The sequence below is a fragment of the Corapipo altera genome, unplaced genomic scaffold (genome assembly GCF_003945725.1).
Source record: "Corapipo altera isolate COAL_440 unplaced genomic scaffold, ASM394572v1 2b, whole genome shotgun sequence".
Classification (NCBI taxonomy): domain Eukaryota; kingdom Metazoa; phylum Chordata; class Aves; order Passeriformes; family Pipridae; genus Corapipo; species Corapipo altera.
This window is the reverse complement of record NW_020884874.1, coordinates 13,383,100-13,403,919: the sequence shown is the minus strand read 5'-3', so window position 1 is coordinate 13,403,919 and position 20,820 is coordinate 13,383,100. Positions and strand designations below refer to the sequence as shown.

At 38.5% G+C, this 20,820-nt stretch overlaps 1 protein-coding gene across 3 annotated transcripts in view; it reads left to right on the top strand.

Annotated features, from left to right (window-relative positions):
• Positions 1-20,820, top strand: part of MAN1A1 (mannosidase alpha class 1A member 1) — a 148,380-nt gene that overhangs the window by 121,087 nt on the left and 6,473 nt on the right. For all 3 annotated transcript variants that reach the window (XM_027634313.1, XM_027634311.1, XM_027634312.1), the window contains 3 exons: positions 3,548-3,663; positions 16,634-16,853; positions 17,365-17,537. In XM_027634313.1, the coding sequence (XP_027490114.1) occupies positions 3,548-3,663; positions 16,634-16,853; positions 17,365-17,537 (509 nt within the window). The remainder of the gene's footprint in view (positions 1-3,547; positions 3,664-16,633; positions 16,854-17,364; positions 17,538-20,820) is intronic.

Sequence of the window (20,820 nt, the reverse complement as noted above, 5' to 3'; positions counted from 1 at the left end):
TTCAAGGACCACTTTTTAAGGTTCTAGAATGATGTATCCTGATGAGCAAGAAATTGGGCAAAGGGGGCAAGAGGCTTGCATGGCTGAACAAGGAACTCCTGTCATTGCTCAAGCATAAGCAGGAAATACACAGGAGATGGAAGCAGGGTCAGGCCACTTGGAATGAATATAGGGAGTTGTCAGAGTAAATAAAAATGAGACGAGGAAGGCCACACCTAGGCAAACTTTACAGCCACAAGCCCATAGGCCCTGATGGGATGCATCCATGAGCACTGAGAGAGCTGGCAGACACCATAGTGAAGCCACTCAAGATCATCTTGGAAAGGTCATGGAGTTCAGGAGACATGCCTGAGCACTGGAAGAAACTTCAAAAAGGGCAAGAAGGAGGTTTCAGGGAACTACTGGCCAATCAGCCTCACCTCAGCCTCTGGAAAGGTGATGGAACACCTCATTTTGGAGGCCATCACTACCCAAGAAAGTGGGACAGGAGCAGTCAGCATGGATTCAGTAAAGGTAAATCATGCTTGACCAACCTGATTGCCTTCTTCAATGAAACAACTACCTGGATAGATGAGGATACTGTCTACTTGGAATTCAGCAAGGCTTTTGACAACTGTTTCTCATAGCATCCTCATACACAAACTCAGGAAGTGTGGACTGGATGAGTAGACAGTGAGGTGGATTGAGAACTGGATGAAAAACAGATCCCTGAGGGTTATAATCAGTGGCACAGTGTCTAGTTGGAGGCCTGTCACTAGTGGTGTCCCCCAGGGTTCGCTATTGGGCCCAGTATTTTTTAACTTACTCATCAATGAATGACTTGGATGAAGGGGTAAATGCCTCCTCAGGAAGTTTGCTGACAACGCAAAGCTGGGAGGAGTGTCCCATCCCTTCAGAAGGACCTCAGCAGGTTGCAGAGAAGGGCAGAGAACAACTGCACCTGTGAGCCAGATCCAGTTAACTCCTTCCTTGGCTTCTGTCAGCTTTTTGGTGAGCCGCATGAGAGCAGATCTTTCTAGTGGCCGAGGCAGTTAGTGGCTCTGCCTTATACACTTACTCTGCCTTACGATCTTTGCCGTTTCCATAGTTTTAATATAATTGCATCTTATACACTCCTCATTCACATGAATGTTGGTGTGCACAGGAAAATTTATACTTTGTACTAGCTTTGCTTTCCAATAGTATGTAGTATTGACATACTATGCATATACATTGCATATTGTGCATGCAAATGATGAACACAGATGTTGATGCAAGTCTATCCACAGCATGCTGAAGCAGCAAAAACAAATTCCATCTTGTTGCATCTCTTCCATATTGGTTGCCTTCATTTGCAGATGTTGACTGACTAATTTTTTCCCATAGAGAAGATCAGTATGTGAGACTTGAAAGTTGTTTTATTTGAGATTGCTTTTCTCGGCTGTTTTCAGTTGATTACAACAGAAGGAAAAAAACAAACAACCAAGACCCTTAACTGGTATAAGACAGAAGTATTTTCTCTCAAACATCAAGTGGGGAGGGAGGAATGATTTCTGAACATTTCTTCTCCAGCAGTGCCGTAACTGTGAAAAGCCGCTGCTGGATCTCTGCCATTGTTCCTGTAAATTCATTTAGCCCTTGTTATTTTGACAATAAACTGACAGTGATTTGCTGCAGCATGAGTCAATTGGATTTGTCTACTGCAATAATGTATATAATAACAGGGCTTATTATTGATGAAACTGTGCTTGTGCTATTTAGTTTGCAAATGTCAGAGGTTTCTATGGTAATTTATTTAGGAAACCGTAAAGGTCATTTAAATGCTGCTGTTCAAAGATCAGCCTTTGATCATAGGAAATATTCCATTGTTTTAAGAAGCCTCTTTTCCTTTTGGATCATGAACATTTAATTAAAAAAATAGTGTAGTCTTTCCAGAAGTTTAATATATCTCATTCAAAAGATAGGGAGGGGGAAAAAAGCCATTTAAAACCCAGGTTTGATGGTACAATATATTTGGTAGGCACAGGATACATTTAGAAAGCTACATTATTTTTTTGCATATCATAGGCTAGTAGAGGAAAAGGACACTGTTAGTAAAGTTTGAATAGAAAAATATGTATCTTCTATGTTTGCATGTCTTTGAAACCTGTTTGGAAGGTGAAAGGAGGCTTTCCATGAAGAGAAAGATAAGAAGGAGTTTAAATTCTCTGTGTTCTTTTGAATTCCACCAACAGGTGCATAACTTGGAAGCTAAAATGAGAGTTAGGTGTCAAGGAAGTGTGAGCTCAGTACCACTAACCCTTCTGCATCTCACTTTATGAGCCTGGATTATCCCATGTGGGTTGTTTTTGCTTTTCTCATGCCCAGAATTTTGTGGTATGACTCATGGACTTGCTGCATGATCTGTGTAACTACATCTACATCCTGGATGTCTTGGGTGAAATTAGTGGGTACCTTCCTTGCTGTAAAATTGACAGTTATAAATAAATAGTCCTGGTAAAGCATTTTGACATCCTTTCACTGAAGACACAATAAATGGCAAATCACTTGATTTTACCAGGCAGCACCAAGTTTTAGAAGAAAACCTCTAGCTAGTGTTCTTAGTTTAATGGAGCTTAGAAAAACACTTTACATATGTATATAGTTGTAGTATTTCCTGTATTAAGGGGATCTATGCTGAAATCATGACAGCCCATTAAAATTTTACCAAGAACCTCTTAGGCTCCTGCACAGTAAGTGGGTGTAACCTTGTACAAGCAGCTGAGAGCATCACTAACTTTCTCATCACTGGTGCAACTGATGTTGAATGTCTGACTTGTGTGGTGTTAGTGTTTGCAGAGTCACGTCCTAAATTGTACAATTGAATAATCACAGCATCTGTAGTACCAGATCATTTCTCGTAGTAAGCAAAGGGCAGAATAATGCAGTATTACAGCAATAATCTTCTGTAGGTGTGGATAAGTCTTTTTTTTTTCCTTCTAGAACCACTGCTGAGTTGTGAGAGCAGTCAGACGTTCAAAAATATAGTATTATTTTTAAACTTATGGCTCAGTGTTTTGAAATACCACTAAGTAACCTGAAATTCAACTCTGCAGTAAGGAGCTAAAAGCCTTTTTTATGAAGTGGCTTAAATGGAAAGTTAGTGAATAAAAGAGCAAATAAAAACAATGCCTGCACATTAAGAAGGGAAAGCATTTATCAAATTAGAGAGCACTTTTTTTTCTTTTTAGAACAAAAAAAGACCTTAGTTTAACACATTTTTGTATGGAATAGACTACATGAATTAGATAGAACTAACAACTATAAATTCTTTTTTTCTTTGTCATGAACTCCTGAGGCATATTGTGGATATTAAATAACTATGGTGCTTTAGCTAGATTAAAAATTTAGAAAATAAATAAATAAATCTCTGCTTATACCAGTAAAGTTTTTCCTGAGGTTCCAGGCTTATGTTTACTGAAGATGTTGTAGAAAGAGATCATTAAATACACTATTGCAAACTGTAACTGTATTTTATTGCCTGGGCTGAAGACGAAATTGTTGTTCAATCTCTTTCTTCCCTATCAAGATCATGTCTCCATTGGAGGGCTTGGGGATAGCTTTTATGAATATCTGCTAAAGGCATGGCTGATGTCAGACAAAACAGATGAAGACGGCAAGAAAATGTATTATGATGCTGTTCAGGTAAATAAGATATGTAAATCTTCCTTTCCATAATAATCTAATCTATTGTAATCCTAAAGAGACAGGCTCTGGGGACAACGTGAGAGATTTATGTATTTGCCACCACAGGGTGTTTTTTTAAAGAATTAGTTTCTGTTTTAAAAAGACTTCTTCAAATAGAAGTGCTAGAGAAATACAGATACTGTGGGAAAGGGGAGAATCTTGATGAATAACTATTTTTTTTCAATTGTAGTGTAGTCAATTGTCTCTGGAGGAAAAAAGTATAAAATAAGCAACAAAAGATGCATCTACAAGTAGTTCCCAGATAGACATTCAATTGTTTTTCGTTAGTCTTCTCTAAATATATATTACTCTTGTCTTCTTCCCTTATATCCAGAAGGGAATTCCTCTCTTGTGTTTCAATCTCACGTTTCAGCCATCAAAAGTGTTTTCATTGTGGTCCACAAATGGATCAATGTAATATGGTAGGTAAGTATAAATGAAAATAGGGGCTTTGTTGCACAATTACTTTTTGGTCCAAGAGCATATATTAGCCAGCTTCTGTGAAACAGCCAAATTGGACACAAGAGAAAGTTTTCAAAAATCAGAATTGTTCATACTTACATTTCTATGTCGTATTTTATTTATGGTCCTGCTGATCTGCAGTTTGCTTTGTTATTGATGGTATTTCCTTAATATGCTGTTTTGGGAGAAATAATGGGTTTTTTGACACCAGATTGAAACTTGAGAAATGTTAAGTTTAAATTCATATTTACAGACTTTCCTTCCAGTCTTGGGCAAATGACCTAATTTCTCAGTTCTTTGCTTTCATTCATATATATATGTGTATATATATATATATATATATATATAAAAAGGAGATAATATTAGTTGTTTTTTTCCCCTCCTTTCATCTGTTTTGACTAGAAGCTGTCTAGGGCCAGGACTTTTATTAACTGTATCTATGTACACTGCCTCTATAGACAAGGCTTCAAGATGCTAAGCAATATCTGCTTATTCTTTCATATATCTGGAAATGCACTGTCCCTAGGGAAGTTATAAGTCTCTTTTTGCTTCCTATACACAAAAAGTTGTGACATTAAAAAATACAACTCTGACTTATTGCAACTATCTTTTCTTTTCATCGGAAAGTCATATGTGATGATTTGAGGGAGGGCGTGATCTTTGGTGGTAGTAAATTTGATGACCAAGTATCCCCTGCTAAGAAAATCTTGCCTTTAATTTTGTAAGTGCAGATTTGGATGCTGTCGGCCTCATTTTCACTGCTAACATGGTTTCAGCTTCAGAGCAAAAGGTGGATTTTAAATTAGATTTGAGTGCATTTGAGACTATAGCATAAGAACAGTGCTACTGTAAATAGCTCAGCCATTGAGTTGGCAGGCGAACAGAGAGAACAAAGTGTCTAATAATACAATATCAATTCATCTTACCATGGAAGGCATTTTGAAGCACCTCAAAGCTGCTCCTAGCCTTCTGCTTCTGTTGGCTTAATAACGTCAGGTTTTTCTTTTAAATACATTCTCAGACATGGTAAGTGCTAGTGCATAGATGCATACAGTAAAAAAAACCCATGCTTTTGTTTGTACAGCTATTCTGGAAACAACTGCAGGTAGACTGTCCCAAATGTGATGTGACCATCACCCTTGTTGGCAGGACCCTGAGTGCACTGCCCCCCATCCTGCAGGGGAGGAGCAGGAGCGCGTTGGTCCTAGCTGACAACATCAGAGTCCAAGAGAGCCCAATGCCTCAGTGGCCACCGTGGGCTTGCTTCTACTAAGGTGGAACTTCACCTTCCTCTGTTGTGAGCGCTGGAGTGAGGTACATGAGGAAGTCTATCTTGCCTTACACCACACGAGCATGTCTGCATCCCATGCCAGCTGCAAGGTGGCAGCGTGGCTGTATCTCTCCTGAGCCAGCCCAAGTTGTCCATAGGCTGGAGAACTGCCTGTTGTTGGCTGGTCGCTGGAGAAGAGGGCCAGGCACACTCTGATATGTGTCTATGCAGAGTGCAGGAGCATGCCTTTCTTTAAACTCACACCTTATCAATACTAGGATAACAACCTGTGATGGCCACCACACTACAGAATCACACAACAGTTCTCCCTGCTTGGGTTTGAGCTAGAGGAGCAGAATTGCCTGGTCAGCAGCATCACCAAATGTGACAATATCAATGACAGGGTCTGAGCTCTGTTGTATATGACTGTTTAAAGTACCTATTTTCTTAATGCTTTTTAGTAGTATTAGCTCTTAAGAAGTCCAAGCATCATGTATTAGTGTTTGAGAGGGCCAAGTGATCACTACAAAGATGTGCTAGATTTCCTTATGCTGCTGGCTGAATGCCACTTCCAGTATTTTCTGAGCGATGGCATTTCTCCTGTTGGCTCTTTTCTGTACCAAGGTACATCTGTACCAAAGCTGAAAATGTACATGCAGCGTTAGGAGTTGCAGCTTGATGTTGTAACATATCTTGTTCAAAAAGCAGAGGCAAAGTTGCAGTCTCACAGAAACTGCAGAATGTCTGTGCCCTACTGAGATGCCAGGTTCTTCCCTGGAGCAACAACCCTGATTTGAAATCCATTCTGATATTGGCTTTATTGCTATCGATCCATTACTTATCTAAATTAAAACTAATTTGAGAGTCTGCACAAGCTGCAGTCTTTCTTTAAGACTAAGCCTACACGGTTTGGGCATTCTGAGTCTGCTTTATATTTTCTTAGATAAATTTCCCCTGACGCTTTCAGAATCTTTTTAAGACTACGCCAGAGGGAACGGTGTGATTATTCCTGGCCATTCGGTCCAGCACATACCCACCAGATTCTGAAAGAGTGATGTGAAGGTTCGATGCCTAATTCAATACCATCTGCTATCCAGAAACCACAAATGAAAATATATGGTGAGTGATATAGTTCACTGTGAAAAGCTAAAATCTATTTAGATAAAGCTTTGGGATTATTTCTCACACTGTTCCGTAAATCATATTAAAGAAAAAAGAGTTCTTTCTATTAGAATTTTTGTATCACCTATAGATTGTATAATGGCTTAAGTTAAAAGTAATAACTAAGATGTCAAACTACATTTAAAAACTTCTTCTGCTTGCCGTGAATAAGATGCATATTTGGCTGAAACCATTTAAAGAAGAGTTTATTTCTAATGTGAAGAGGGACAGAGATAGTCTTGTTTTGAATACCAGAACTTAATATGGATATATAAGGCCATCAGAGGGGTTCATAAACTCTAGAATTCACACAAAAAGACAAGTGAATGCATTTTTAATGCAAGTTATTTTTTCTCTTTTGAAAAGGAATACCTATAATGTCCTGCTTCACATAATACATGAAGTAAGAGATTTTTTTAGACGGGTTTGAATGGATAGCATGCAAAATTTAGTTACAGAACAAATGTGTATTCAGCTTTTAGCCATATTTTGAGGATATAACTGCCAATAAAATAATCTATGAGTCTTTGCAAGTATCAGGACAAGAATCATCCCACTCTTCTTAGTTAAAAAGCTGACCTCTGAGACACAATTAAGTTTAATAAGAGAACATAATAATTTCGAGCAAAAATGGACGTTGTGGGTTGACTTATATCTAGTCTGGCAGCAGCAGTGACATAAACAACTGCATCAAATCCTCCCCTCTTGAATGTGTCAGCCCTCATTTTCTAAATTGAAGGGATATTTTTCCGCTACTCCTGTGTATAGGTTGTCTCACATTTGATGTCTGAACTGGTGTGGTATCTTTTCCCAGTTTTCCCATTACATCTATTTATGGCCATTGCTGCAATCTGTCTGCATCTCATATATTTATTCTCTCTCTCCTTGATGCTACCTTCATCCCCTTATCAGGGTATTTCTAGGGAAGTGGCATATCTAAAGGTTGTAAAGAGAATGGAAACTCATCCTAGAAGAACTTCACAGGAAAAGGGAGAATGCCTCACCAGCACTTCCCAAGCAGCTCAGTTCAGTCCAACCCAGGGTGGGCCTGTGGTATCAGTAAGGTGAAGGAGATAGTCTCTGCAGTTTTACCATGAGTCAGGGTAGTTTACTTTTAGACATTTAGGTTTTTTACTTTCTCTTACTGCGTAATAACTGCTCAGAAGATAATAACAAGAAAACTAGTGATGTCTGGAGAACATAGCACATGGAAGTAGAAACAATGGAAGTGGCCAAAAGAAGAATGAGCAGTGCCACAGCCACTCTACCAGATTTCAACAGCAATCCGGAAAGTCAGCTTGCTGCTAGGCTGGGTTGCATGATTAGGGAATGCAGTAAACTTCTGTGGGTATCAAAAGGCAAAAAAGTAATTTTTGGCCTCAGGATTTTGAGAATTTAGACAGAAAAGATACAGAATCACTTTTTAAATTTTTTTATAATTTTTTTGGCACATTGCTAACTTTGGAGACTAACTTTGATTAGCTTTAATTTTGTTTGGGTTTTTTTGGGATAGATTTAATTGTCAGCATTAAGTAGTGAATATTTTTCAGAGCTGTTGATTTCAGCCTTTCAGATAAATAAAACAAATCCCTGGAGATTACTTTCTCATTGAAACAAGGGAGAGAACAAAGTGTTGTTAGCAAACTGAACACATGATGTTGGCAGAAAAGCCCTTTTTATCTCTAGAGTTTCATGAGGGTCTGTTTAATTGTGGTGACAGTCTGGTTGCTGGTCTGTGCTGATTGCAGTTTCCGTTAATTTGCTTGAAGTGGTTTGCTTTGTGATTGTAGTGATCTTAAAAACTACATAACTGATGTGGACAGTGACAGAACTGCAACAATTCACTCATAATAGTTTGTCATATTGGGTAAAGCAAAAAATATATTAATGAATTGAACATTCAATACTTGAGCACTTCTTGGCATTGAAGAAAATACATAAACAGGTCACACAGGGTGCTGCAATAGGAGCCCCTAGAATGAAACAGGGGACCCAGCAGTCTCACTGCATAGTTTGTTTTGGGAGTTTTTTGATGTAGCAGTGGGGAGGCATTGTCTGTAACTTAAATGTGTTAAAATTAATAAAGAGGCAGTTTATTTACATTTTGTCAGCAGTTGCATTTAAAATATTTATCACCCAGATGCACTGGTGTTCTGCACATAGCGATAGTATAGCTGTTTTATGTAGATTCATTACACTTAGCAGATGAGAATGTCCAGAGGACTCACTGCTCCTTGTTATTCTCTTCACTATATTTCCCCTCTTAACAAGAGTTTTGAGGCTCTCTACAACTGCTTACAGAAAGCATCAAGACTAAAGACAGGCTTCTATTTTTAAATTGTTTATAATTTACTTATAACTGCACAATGCCTTATGTTTTGGACTATGGAAGGTATTTATTCAATTTTTTGCTTATTTATGGACTGTCAGGAGAAGCAGCGAGATATATAATGTTGTTAGAAGTCTTTAAGGAGCATTTTAACTATAAAAGTCCAGAGAGAAATTGTCTGGTTTTTGCTTGTGACCTTGGTTGTCTTGTCAGAGAAGCCGTGTCCTTACTACTCGTGCTATTTTCCCTTCCTTTTCTGATGACAAAAGAAGCTTATCAGGAGCAACAGATACTTATTCTAGAATATTCAGAAAATGCATAATGTAATATTTTGAGAGTGGCTTGATTTGATTCTTGCCAGACCATTAATACTGCTTTAAGAATATGAATAAATTTAGCCTTCTGGTAACAGACAGCATTAGCTACATTTAGTAGTAGGGCACTGGTGCTCTTAGAGACACTCATAGATCTATAGAGGGAAAAAAATAATGATTTTCAGACAAAAGTAAATTGTCAGCTTTCCCCTTGAATTTAATCATCTTTGTAGTGATCAGATGGATAGATATCACAGTAGTTAAATATTTGCCAATGTTTCCATTTTAAAAATTTAGGCATCTCCATTATTAGCACTCATATTTCATTGCACTTGTAATCTTGTCTGCATAACATGTCTTAAGTCCAAAAGCAGTAAGTGCTTTAGTGCTTTCAAAATGTTTCTTACGTACTGTGTTTAAACAAATGAAAGTTCTTCTGTGTTCAGATTTCAGTTTTAATTTTTAAAGCTCCATTTAGTGAGCAATGAGGACCTCAGGATAAGATGTCACTTTTCTTTGGCAGAAGTATATTTAACTTATATGTAGCAAGGGCTTGAACCTCCTATTCCAGCTATAAACTTTTCATAATAAACTCATTTGAATTTTTGATAAAGGATAAATTTGATTAATCATGAAGGTTGATGAAAAAAAGTATCTATTGCACTAGATCAACTCAATAGAGAAAACATAAGGGAAGTAGGAAAGTCAAGAAAACAGACAATTGACTTAGAAGTCACTGCATGAAAACCTTACCTGCCTGCTGTGTGCTGTTTCAAAGCAATAAAATGTATTGGTGCAAGCCGTAAATATTAAAATAAATAAGCAATTGACATTATACATCTATGAATTATTGGAAATATCACATGGTAGAATTCTCTTTCATCCTCATTGTGCTTCAGATCCTCAAAATACTGTTTATGGGAAGTCCTAGGGGAAGAAAAATATATTAAAAGTTTGAACTGAGATAATTTATAGTGCTTTGTTATGAAGACACCTGCAGAATTGTAATTTTCCCCAAAACAAACATTATAAACCCTTGCAATTTAGAACTAGAATCATATTTTTGAAGTTTCAAATTTATTAAGGTATGGAAATATGTAACTGTCTTGCAGGGCAGTTTTATCTCCAACCACAGTGACATCTTGAGGTGGGAAATGAAACACCTGTTTTTTGTTAAAACAGTAGTAATCATTGAAATTCATTAATCATAATTTAGAAGTTACTGTAAAAGGACAGGTAAAATGCCTAAGTGCTAGAGGTAGTAGAACTGTGGGATTACATGGCAATTTGAGGTTTGTAATTTGTTATCTCTGCTCCTTCAGCAGAGTTAATGTTTTTGAGCCACATGTTTATTTTGAATTGAGCAACCTTGAGGTTATCATTTTTCCTGAGAAGCCTCCATCTGTGCTCTGTAGGCATCTCTGTTAGTGTTTTTATTACCTGTCAGTGTAATCCACTAAGACAATACATGTAAAAATAAGCTTGTTGATGGGGGGGTTTAAGTCATTTGAACAGTGAGATGATTCAGTTCTGTATCTTCTGTGTTTCCCTACAAACAATACAATTTTATTTTAAACAACTCAAAGGGTAAATGAAGGACTTACCAATGACAAAATCAAGTCAGGGTTGGAGGAAGGGGGTGGTGAAGACATCATTTAAGCTGCATGAAAATCTTAAAGGAGTGAAGAACTGAATGAAGGAAAGTGGGTATTTATTAGGAGGGTCCAGTTCTACTGAATTGTGCAAGGACAAGAAGTGGCAATATAATGTATAGGTTAAGGAACAGGCTGATAAGCAGAGAACACAAAACATTGCTTTAACAAAGAAGGCAAGAGGGGATGCAAATCAGTTTGGGAAAAGCTGAAGAGTTTCTCTTTTGTGCTGTCAATAACATAGATTACACAAACGTGCAATTTGCAATCCTGTAGTTGAAACAATTCCTAATGTCTCATTTACTGTGACAGATAGGCAAGGGCATAATTTTAACATGCAAACTCATGACAAAGATGCCAGTAGTAATACAAGGAGCACTTGAGCCACAATTCAAACTGTAAAAGGGGCTATTATTGTTTCTAATTGAGTGCTAAAGCATTTATAAAGTTGTCGTATCAAAGGAATAATTTCCCACAAGATGGAGAAAAAAGTTATTTGGCTAAAGGCTTTACTGCAGTAAGGTCTGTAAGCAGAGCCTTATGTAAAAGCTCAAAAAGAAAAATTGCCAGGAACTGTATCCGCTGTAAAAGCAAGTCTGGCTCTAAAATCTTATAGGTCTATGTGAGTACAGGACAAAGTGTATTCCATAATGCTATATCAGCTTTACATGTAGTAAATTTGTTTCTTTAAATGTCTAGAAAATGTTTACTTACCTTTAGTTTCTCTCTCTTGCTTTTCTTTTTTTGTCCACTACAGTCTCAAGTCAGGCTGTCTCTATTTTTATTTTTTATTTTTGGTCACTCCCAGGTAGCGTCTGGTATTCCTACCTTCGGCAACATACACTGGTAGCCACCTTTTCTCTTTCCATACTTTTATGTTGGACAGTCTCTCTGCCTTACCTTAATACACTCTGGAATGCAATTTCCATTTACTTAAAAGAAAAATTGTACCAGCTCCAAAAAACAATTATCCATCAGTAATGTATTTTCAGCTAATCAAAGACCACATTATTTTAGCTTTTTTGATTATTTTCAGATCCTATATATTGGTTTTTATTGAGAATATTCATTACGATGAGAAGAAATAATAATCTCTATAGTGATAAATATCATAGAATAGTTTGGGTTGGAAGGGACCTTAGAGATCATCCAGTTCCAACCCCCTGCCATGGGCATGGATACCTTCCACTAGACCAGGTTGCTCAGAGCTCCAGGCAACTTGGCTTTGCACACTTTCAGGGATGGGGCATCCACAGCTTCTCAGGGCAACCAGTTCTAGTGATTCACCACCCTCACAGGAAATACTTTTTTCCCTAAAATCTAATCTAAATCTAATCTCTTTTGCCCTTTGCCTCAGTTTTCAACAGTAAGACAGGTTGTCCTCAGGACAACTGACCTCCGAAACTGGTGGACAGAGACAGGAAGCTGAACAGACCCCCCTGTAATCCAGGAGGAAACAGTGACCTGCTGAGCCACTTGGATCCTCACAAGTCTATAGAACCAGATGGGATCCACCCAAGGGTGATGAGGAAGCTGGCGGAAGAGCTTGCCAGGCCACTCTCCATCATTTACCAACAGTCCTGGCTCACTGGGGACGTCCCAGATGATTGGAAGTTGGCAAATGTCACACCGATCCACAAAAAGGGCTGCAAGGAGGACCCGGGAAACTACAGGCCCGTCAGCCTGACCTCAGTGCCTGGCAAGGTTATGGAGCAGATCATCCTAAGTGCAATCACACAGCACCTACAGGATGGACAAGGGACCAGACCCAGCCAACACGGGTTTAGGAAGAGCAGGTCCTGTCTGACCAACCTGATTTCCTTTTAAGATCAGGTGACCCGCCTGATGATCAGGATGAGGGGAAGGCTGTGGATGTGGTCTATCTGGACTTCAGCAAAGCCTTTGACACTGTCTCCCACAGCATACTCCTGAAAAAGCTGGCAGCCCACGGCTTGGACAGGGGCACCCTGTGCTGTGTCAGGAACTGGCTGGAGGGCCAGACCCAGAGAGTGGTGGTGAATGGTGCTGCATCCAGTTGGCAGCCAGTTACTGGTGGTGTCCCCCAGGGATCAGTGTTGGGCCCAGTCCTGTTTAATATCTTTATTGATGATCTGGATGAGGGGATTGAGTCCACCATTAGCAAATTTGCAGATGACACTAAGTTGGGGACGAGTGTTGATCTGCTGGAAGGCAGGAGGGCTCTTCAGAGGGACCTGGACAATCTGGAGAGATGGTTCAACAAGGCCAAGTGCCGGGTCCTGCACTTTGGCCACAACAACCCCCCGGCACTACAGGCTGGGCACAGAGTGGCTGGAGAGCAGCCAGACAGAGAGGGACCTGGGAGTTTGGATTGACAGGAAGCTGAACATGAGCCAGCAGTGTGTTCAGGTTGCCAAGAAGGCCAATGGCATCCTGGCCTGGATCAGAAACAGTGTGGCCAACAGGACCAGGGAAGTGATTCTTCCCCCGTACTCAGCACTGGTGAAGCCACACCTCAAGTACTGTGTCCAGTTCTGGGCCCCTCAGTTCAGGAAGGATATTGAGGTGCTGGAGCAGGTCCAGAGAAGAGCAACAAGGCTGGTGAATGGACTTGAGCACAAGTCCTATGAGGAGCAGCTGAGGAAGCCGGGGTTATTTAGCCTGGAGAAGAGGAGGCTCAGGTGAGACCTCATCACTCTCTACAGCTCCCTGAAAGGAGGTTGTAGCCAGGTGGGGGTTGGTCTCTTCTCCCAGGCAACCAGCAGTAGGACAAGAGGGCATGATCTTAATCTCTGCCAGGGGAAGTTTAGGTTGGATATTAGGAAGAAATTTTTTACTGAGAGAGTAATCAGACATTGGAATGGGCTGCCCAGGGAAGTGGTGGATTCACCATCCCTGGAGGTTTTTAAGATGAGACTGGATGTGGCACTTAGTGCCATGGTCTAGTAACCATGGTGGTGTTGGATCAGGGGTTGGACTTGATGATCTCTGAGGTCTTTTCCAACATGGTTGATTCTATGATTCTATGATTCTTTTGGTTTGAATCCATTCCCCCTTGTCCTGTCACTATATGCTCTTATGAATAGTCTCTCTTCATCTTTCTTGTAGCTCCCTTCAGGTACTGGAAGGCACAATTAGGTCACCCTGAAGCCTTCTCCTTTCCTGGCTGAACAAACCAAATCCTCTCAGCCTTTCCTCATAGGAGTGCTCCATCCCAGCACCTGGTCTGCAAACAGTGCAGGAATGAATTACTTGTAGGTGGCGAGCAACTTGTAATAGAGCTGCAATTCAAATAAATATGTCCCTTTGAATGAGTACATAATTAGATAAAAATAAAAGTAAAGTGATTTTAAGTATGAAATGCAAAATTAATTATACCAGACAGAACTTTTCACTTGGGTGGATCTTTGTCAACATACTACCTATTGTCCTTTTATAATAATTTGTTTTACTCACTTTATTTCCCTACCAAAACTGCACCCACAGCACTGCAGATACCAAGTAGCATTTCCCTATGGGAATGTAACCCTACCCTTCCATCCAACTCTTAAACTTCAGATTTCATGTCTGGGTAAAAATGATCAGTGACCTGGCATGCCATTAATAAAGGCATATATGTTGGTATCTAGCACTCAGGGACCCATGATTTTACAAAGTATGACAAGGCAGTCTGAGAGTCTGTAATATATCAAATAACTACCTAATAAAAATAGCTTTAAGTAAGATTGGTTACATAATAAAATAACTTTTAATAGACATATGTACTAGTTCTTAATAGGACCCATTTATAAAACCAAGATGATTTGCTTAACGAAACATGAATACTTAAATTGGAAATATATTTTTATTTTGTGACATTCTTGGCATCAATCAACATCAATTTGTTAGTTTCTTAACACCCATTTGTTAGAATAATTTTAAAATTTCTCAAGTGGAAGTTGTCTTTTTCAGCCTGAGCTTGAAGCTTAAGCCGAAAGAGGGGCAAAAACTTGCAATGACTAATTGGTATCACAAAATCCATTTTCGTACTACAAGAATCAACTCTGGTCTAGTTACTATTGTTCAAAAGTGTGTCACTGCTGTTATTTCTGTCAGTTACTTCTTTCTGTCTTGCAGTAATTATTTTCTTTTAAAAAATACAATATAGGTAAATTTAATCATCAGTCTATTTTTATAATTTTTTTGGTTTTTAAATAAATTCTGACCCAACAGCTAACTGGCCAGTAGAGTTATCACCTATTGCCAGAATTGTTGTTTTGGTGAGATGGGACATACCATGCTGAAATATTTAATGAAATGTAATTAAAGTTTTCCTTTCTGAACTTGATTTTAGGTAGCTTATTTTTTTAGAATGCTTAAATAGTCTGAAAGCTATTTCCCACAAAATTGTTGTGTTTTCTCACCATTCCCCTTTCATGCATAATTCCTCTTTTTATCGGTTAAATTATGCAGGATTTGTTTAAAGCACAGGAATCGTCATTATTTACTGCAGCTTAAAATTTAGGTATGCTTTCCAGTAGGTACCTAGCACTAAAAAACATACAATCAAGGAGGAAACAAAGGGATAGAGGAGTTTCCTCAGCTAATAGTGACTCTATATCTTGGCAGAAAACATCCCTACTAAGTGCTTTGCACTAATTTTAGTGAAAAACAAAGTGTAGTTTTCAATGTGACATTCTTGGCAGAAAAAAACAGTACATCAAATAGTATTTCAGAGAAGACTTTCTGTGCTTATAGAAACAACCTTTGCAAATGTTTTAAGTAAGAAGAAGTGAATACAATCATTACTTTCTCTTTATAACACTTAAAAAAAATCCTGGCGTTTTTGTTAATAATTGTTTGTACTGATATTTATTAATGTATTATTCTCTTGTATAAGGCATGTCGAGTACTGTTTCTGTGTCTTATGATTTCAATAAAACAACCAGAGCACTGCTGGATAACTGAATGCATGATAGCATTGTTTATCTCCTCTCCATTACCCTTTAAAGAGTAATAGCTTACTTTCTTTGTGGGCTTCTAATTAACGTGCTCTTCTGCATCTCCTCTACTGTTTTAATTCTGTTCCTCCCACAAGGGAAGGTTGCTTTCCTGGATTTTGTAATCAGTGACCATATGTTGCTAGCATCACCAACTTCTAATTCTCTCTAGATTTGTATATTTTTATTCTGCTTAGATTTTTTTTTTCCAGAAATCTCAGTGAGACCCTACTCTTTATTGATAAGTAGAGGATTTCAGTCTGGGAGGGGAAACTCATGGAACTTTGGGAATGCCATCTAGACTCAGAGGTCTGAGATCATTCAGTGCACGCACTGAGTCAAGTGTTTTGAATATGAGTTATGTCTACATATAGTTTACATGAAATTATATCAATAACCATATCCTTTAAGTCAGAATTAAAGTGGGAAACACAGAACTCAAGTGATGGCTAATTACTATTAAAAGCGAAATTACCTGAAACTGCTCAAAGTAGAAAGGGAAAGAAAATAATTCAAAAATTGAATTGTATTTTGTAGGTCTTTCCAACATTTTTATAAAATGTACCATGTAAATTGTTCAAAGTTTTAGCAAAATTAGTCATTATTACTGATATATGCTAAACTGCATTGGTTTGGCTGTACTCTGATTGTGCTAGCTCATGTCATCCATTTTATTTTATAAGCAAAGGCAAAATGGAGCAAAAATAGCCAACACACAAGACAACTTTGTCCTTCACACTTTACTGATTGGTACCTTGTTTTGAAATCATGTACTTTTGCAGGCCATAGAGGCCCATCTCATCCGAAAATCAGGCGGGGGGCTGACGTACATCGCTGAGTGGAAGGGTGGACTGCTTGAACACAAGATGGGACATCTCACTTGTTTTGCTGGAGGCATGTTTGCTCTCGGAGCAGATGGAGCACCCAATGACAAGACAGGCCATCACATCGAGCTGGGTGCTGAAATTGCGAGGACTTGCCACGAATCCTATGATCGTACACGTGAGTACTGTATTGCAGAGTTTAGCTTCACAGCTTGACTTTGTGAAGACAGCCATCGGTATTTTTGTGTAACGCTGAATGAAAACTGTAGCAGAGTGAGAACTATTCATCTTTTTTGAGCAAATGCTGCTTTGCTTTAAGAGTAATTTTAAAAAAGGATGCTCTGTTTTATAAATAATTTCTGTGCACCTGAGTTGTGCCTCCTCACCGTAGTAATTAACATGACAGCTTTTTTCACTATGCCAATTTCTGAATACAAATAAGAGAGGGATCCTGTTCATTTATGCATCAATGTAGCTGTTACTCACATTTTATGCACAAAAAACCTATTTTACACTCAATTTTGTTGATACAATGCTGCAAACAATAGAATTGCACAAAGAAAGTGGATTTCTGTGCAGGAAATTACCTTTTGGGCAACCTGGATTTGTGCCACATGAAAGGCTAGTTGACTTGGTATGTTACATAATTTGAAACCTTTATTTTTAGCGTGTTTTTTTGTATTGGCTAGGCATGAAACTGGGACCAGAAGCCTTCAGATTTGATGGTGGTGTTGAGGCCATTGCTACAAGACAAAATGAAAAATACTATATCCTACGACCAGAAGTCATAGAAACCTACATGTACATGTGGCGGCTCACTCACGATCCAAAGTACAGGCAGTGGGGATGGGAAGCTGTTGAGGTAATGTTCCATTGGACTTTTTTCATGTTAAATCCTAACATCTTGTTAAGTGAGCTATTGAATGATAACTAGATATTGTTTAGCAGTTGGAGAGTAAATATTTATTTTAAATCAATAATATCAATTCAAATTTCCAGAGATTCATTTACTAATATATTAACTAAGATCATTTTGACAAAAAGCAAATACTGCTGGTATTGCATAATAGAAAAATACCTTGTGATTTCTCCTTCTTAAATACTTCTAGGATTAGAGTCACATTTGCACGTACTGTGTAAGATGTTGAGTATTGCTGCATGTGAATGGAAAGTGCAGATGTGTGTCAGATTTAAGCCTTCGACATGGAAATAAGTTTTATGAAATATATTTTCAACAGTAATTTTACGAAAGAGATTTTAGTTAAGGTGATGAAGGCCAGGATGAATTAGTAGATAGTACTGAACATTTAAAAACTGGGTGACTTTCAAAAAGCATAGATCGTCTGGACAAAACTCCATAAATGATAGCAATCTCTTCTAGATTTAAATTTCTGTCTCACAGAAATTACTGTTGATCTTCAACCAGTAATGCTGAATCTAGCTCTTTTGTGTTTGTTTAGCCCAAGCCTTCCAAGAGGGCAGCTAGTCCATAAGGCAAAAATTAGCTTGCCAAATCCATTGTTTCCCTTATTTCAATGGTTAATCACTCTTACTGCTAGGGATGAGAGCCTTTAGATTTACCATGTTTCATCCTCTAGGTATGGGTCCCCATTACACTTACAGAGTTCACTTTCCTCCTCACATTGATGTCACCCATGTTAAATTATATGAGGTCTGATAGGAAATACAGGAAGCTAAAGGACATTATTTTTGTGGCTCTGTATAATTAAGAAAAAAATAAATAAAAAAAAAAAAAAAGGAAAAAAAAAACCACTACACCTCTGTGTGGTATTTTTTTGCACAGCAACCTCTCTTGTGCAGAGGTATTGCTTTCCAGGATTTCAGAAATGTCCTTTTTGTCAGTTTACCCAACACCTCTTGCTTCTAGGAGTGTATGAGTGTATGATTACAACTTTCTTGGAGGGGCCTACACTGCTAGTTGTAGAAGGTTGCTCTATACTAAGGCTAGAACATGTAGACTTTTGCCCTGAGGGACCCCACCAGAGAGCTCGTACTGGATTATGACTCCATGTACCTGACTCCCTCAACAGCAGCCAAGATCTGTAAATGTATTCAGTATTCACCATGTGAGATACTGAATGTATTGCAAATGCTGTGCAAATGTTTTTGAGCATTGTGAAAAAAAAGGCATTTCAAGTTCAGTAATCAGATGTTCTTGAAGAATTAAAGGCAAAATCTGTTTTGCAAAAAAGGCTAATAGCATTAAGTGTACTTATACTCTCAAACTTCTTGTCTGAATATTCACAATCACTCTGTATCTGCAGTGAGCACTCTATTCAGCTAGGTAGACTGTAGTTAATTTAGGGCATTATATTTGCCTCTCTCAGGTATTGGCTCTGTGGTCCTGAAACACTATGCTTCTGAGTTAATGATTCCAAAGCAATTGTTTTTTTAAAACCTCTAATTTAGAGGGCTGTTCCCTTACTTTCTTCTTTGGTAACACCACCCATAGGCACACATTTTATTACTGGAATCTTCCCAGGCAGATTATAATTGGCAGTCATAAATGGAAGTCATCCCACCAGGCTTCAGCAATTCCAAATGTTCCTTCTCCAGGAGGTGTTTTTCCTGACTCATTGTTACTGCCCACACTGATAACACTGCTATAAACAATTGAAATGTTTTCCTCATTATTATTCTTTACCCTGTTGGTTCAGTTTGTTTGTGTTTCTTTCAGGTTTATACGCTCATTTACCTTCGTAGCACTCCCCATGTGTTCCTTGTTTAACATTCTTGTGGTTACTCTCATCTGGCTCTAATGTAATGGATTACAGCTTGTGTGGGGGAGATGCAGCTGGTCCCATTCTGCAGGGGGCCCATCTTCCACTGTCCTAATGTGCAGCTGTGTGTTTCACAAAAAGAAATCTTACAGCTTCACTGAAGTTATACAGTCACAGTTGAAGGTTTAAAATATTTTTCAATTTTTTTTCTTTCCTCTTCTCCCTTGATGTTTATAGTACTACAGCTTCACCTGATAATGTTTTTTGTTCCAGCACTTCATGATAGCTTACCACAACTATTTCATAAATTCTGCTCCCTCTTGCTCCTTAATGTTGCCCCAGAGAGCATGTAACTTCACCCTTTTTGTTCTTGGGGAAGTCCCCAACCACTGAAGGTAGTTGGTTTAATTACCAGCACCTCTTGCACTAAACAGAACCTGAGACCAAAACAAGAAAAAAGAGGTAACAATCAGACCATTTGGGTTTTGCCCAAAAAAAGTTGTTCTTCAGGTATTTCATGTCCATTTTCAAGTCATTACTCTGGCAATAAGAAATCATTAGGTTTGTTTCCCCTTACCCTTGTAGTACAAAAGGAGGCTGCTCTAGAGTCATGACTTCTAAACTCTCCAACAAGTCTATTCTCTAACTTTGTCGACTAAAAATATGCTATAGCCTCGCCCTTTTTTCTTTGTAAACTTGCTTTGCTGCTTTCAGTCCAAGATCATTTTGTATGTACTTCAGCAGCTGGAGAAAATACAGTTATGACCACCAGCAATATCCACTGTTACTGAGTCAGAAAGGTTTTATCAGCTTAGCTCATGAAAGCCTCCCTTTCTGCATTATAAATGTGGCACATATTTTAAATTTGTAGCACTTCCTTTGGTTTTTTCCCTTTATGATCATTTGAGACTGTCAGCCAGTTTTCACTGTGCTTGATGTTTTCCATTACTTTAGCATAACTGATCTTAGCCACTCTCGTTTTCTGAGAACTACTAATTTAAAATGTGTTTGATTGTTTCTTCCTGCCCACCACTATCCCCTGTCACTGTGAACATCACTGTACTCTGAAACTGCAGGTAAGGGGCAAAAAAGCCCATCACTGCCAGTTAAAGGAGGTTGATAACCAAGAGTCTTTTCATCCTACTAATCCTGCTGGTGAATGTGCTTTAATTACATGGAAAGTAGCTTTGAAAGATAAGATGCTTCATATTTGCACCAAGCAAATACCACCAGATAGCTGACATGGTACAAGTTAACCCCTTGGTTTACATCACAGTAGTGTGTTCTGGTACCTTTATGGTGTATCCCTACAGTGAAGTCAAACAAGACTCTAAGAGCACATAAACAGCAAATGCAATTTGCTTTTCTTTTACATTGCCCTGTTTAGAATGGAGATTATTTCCT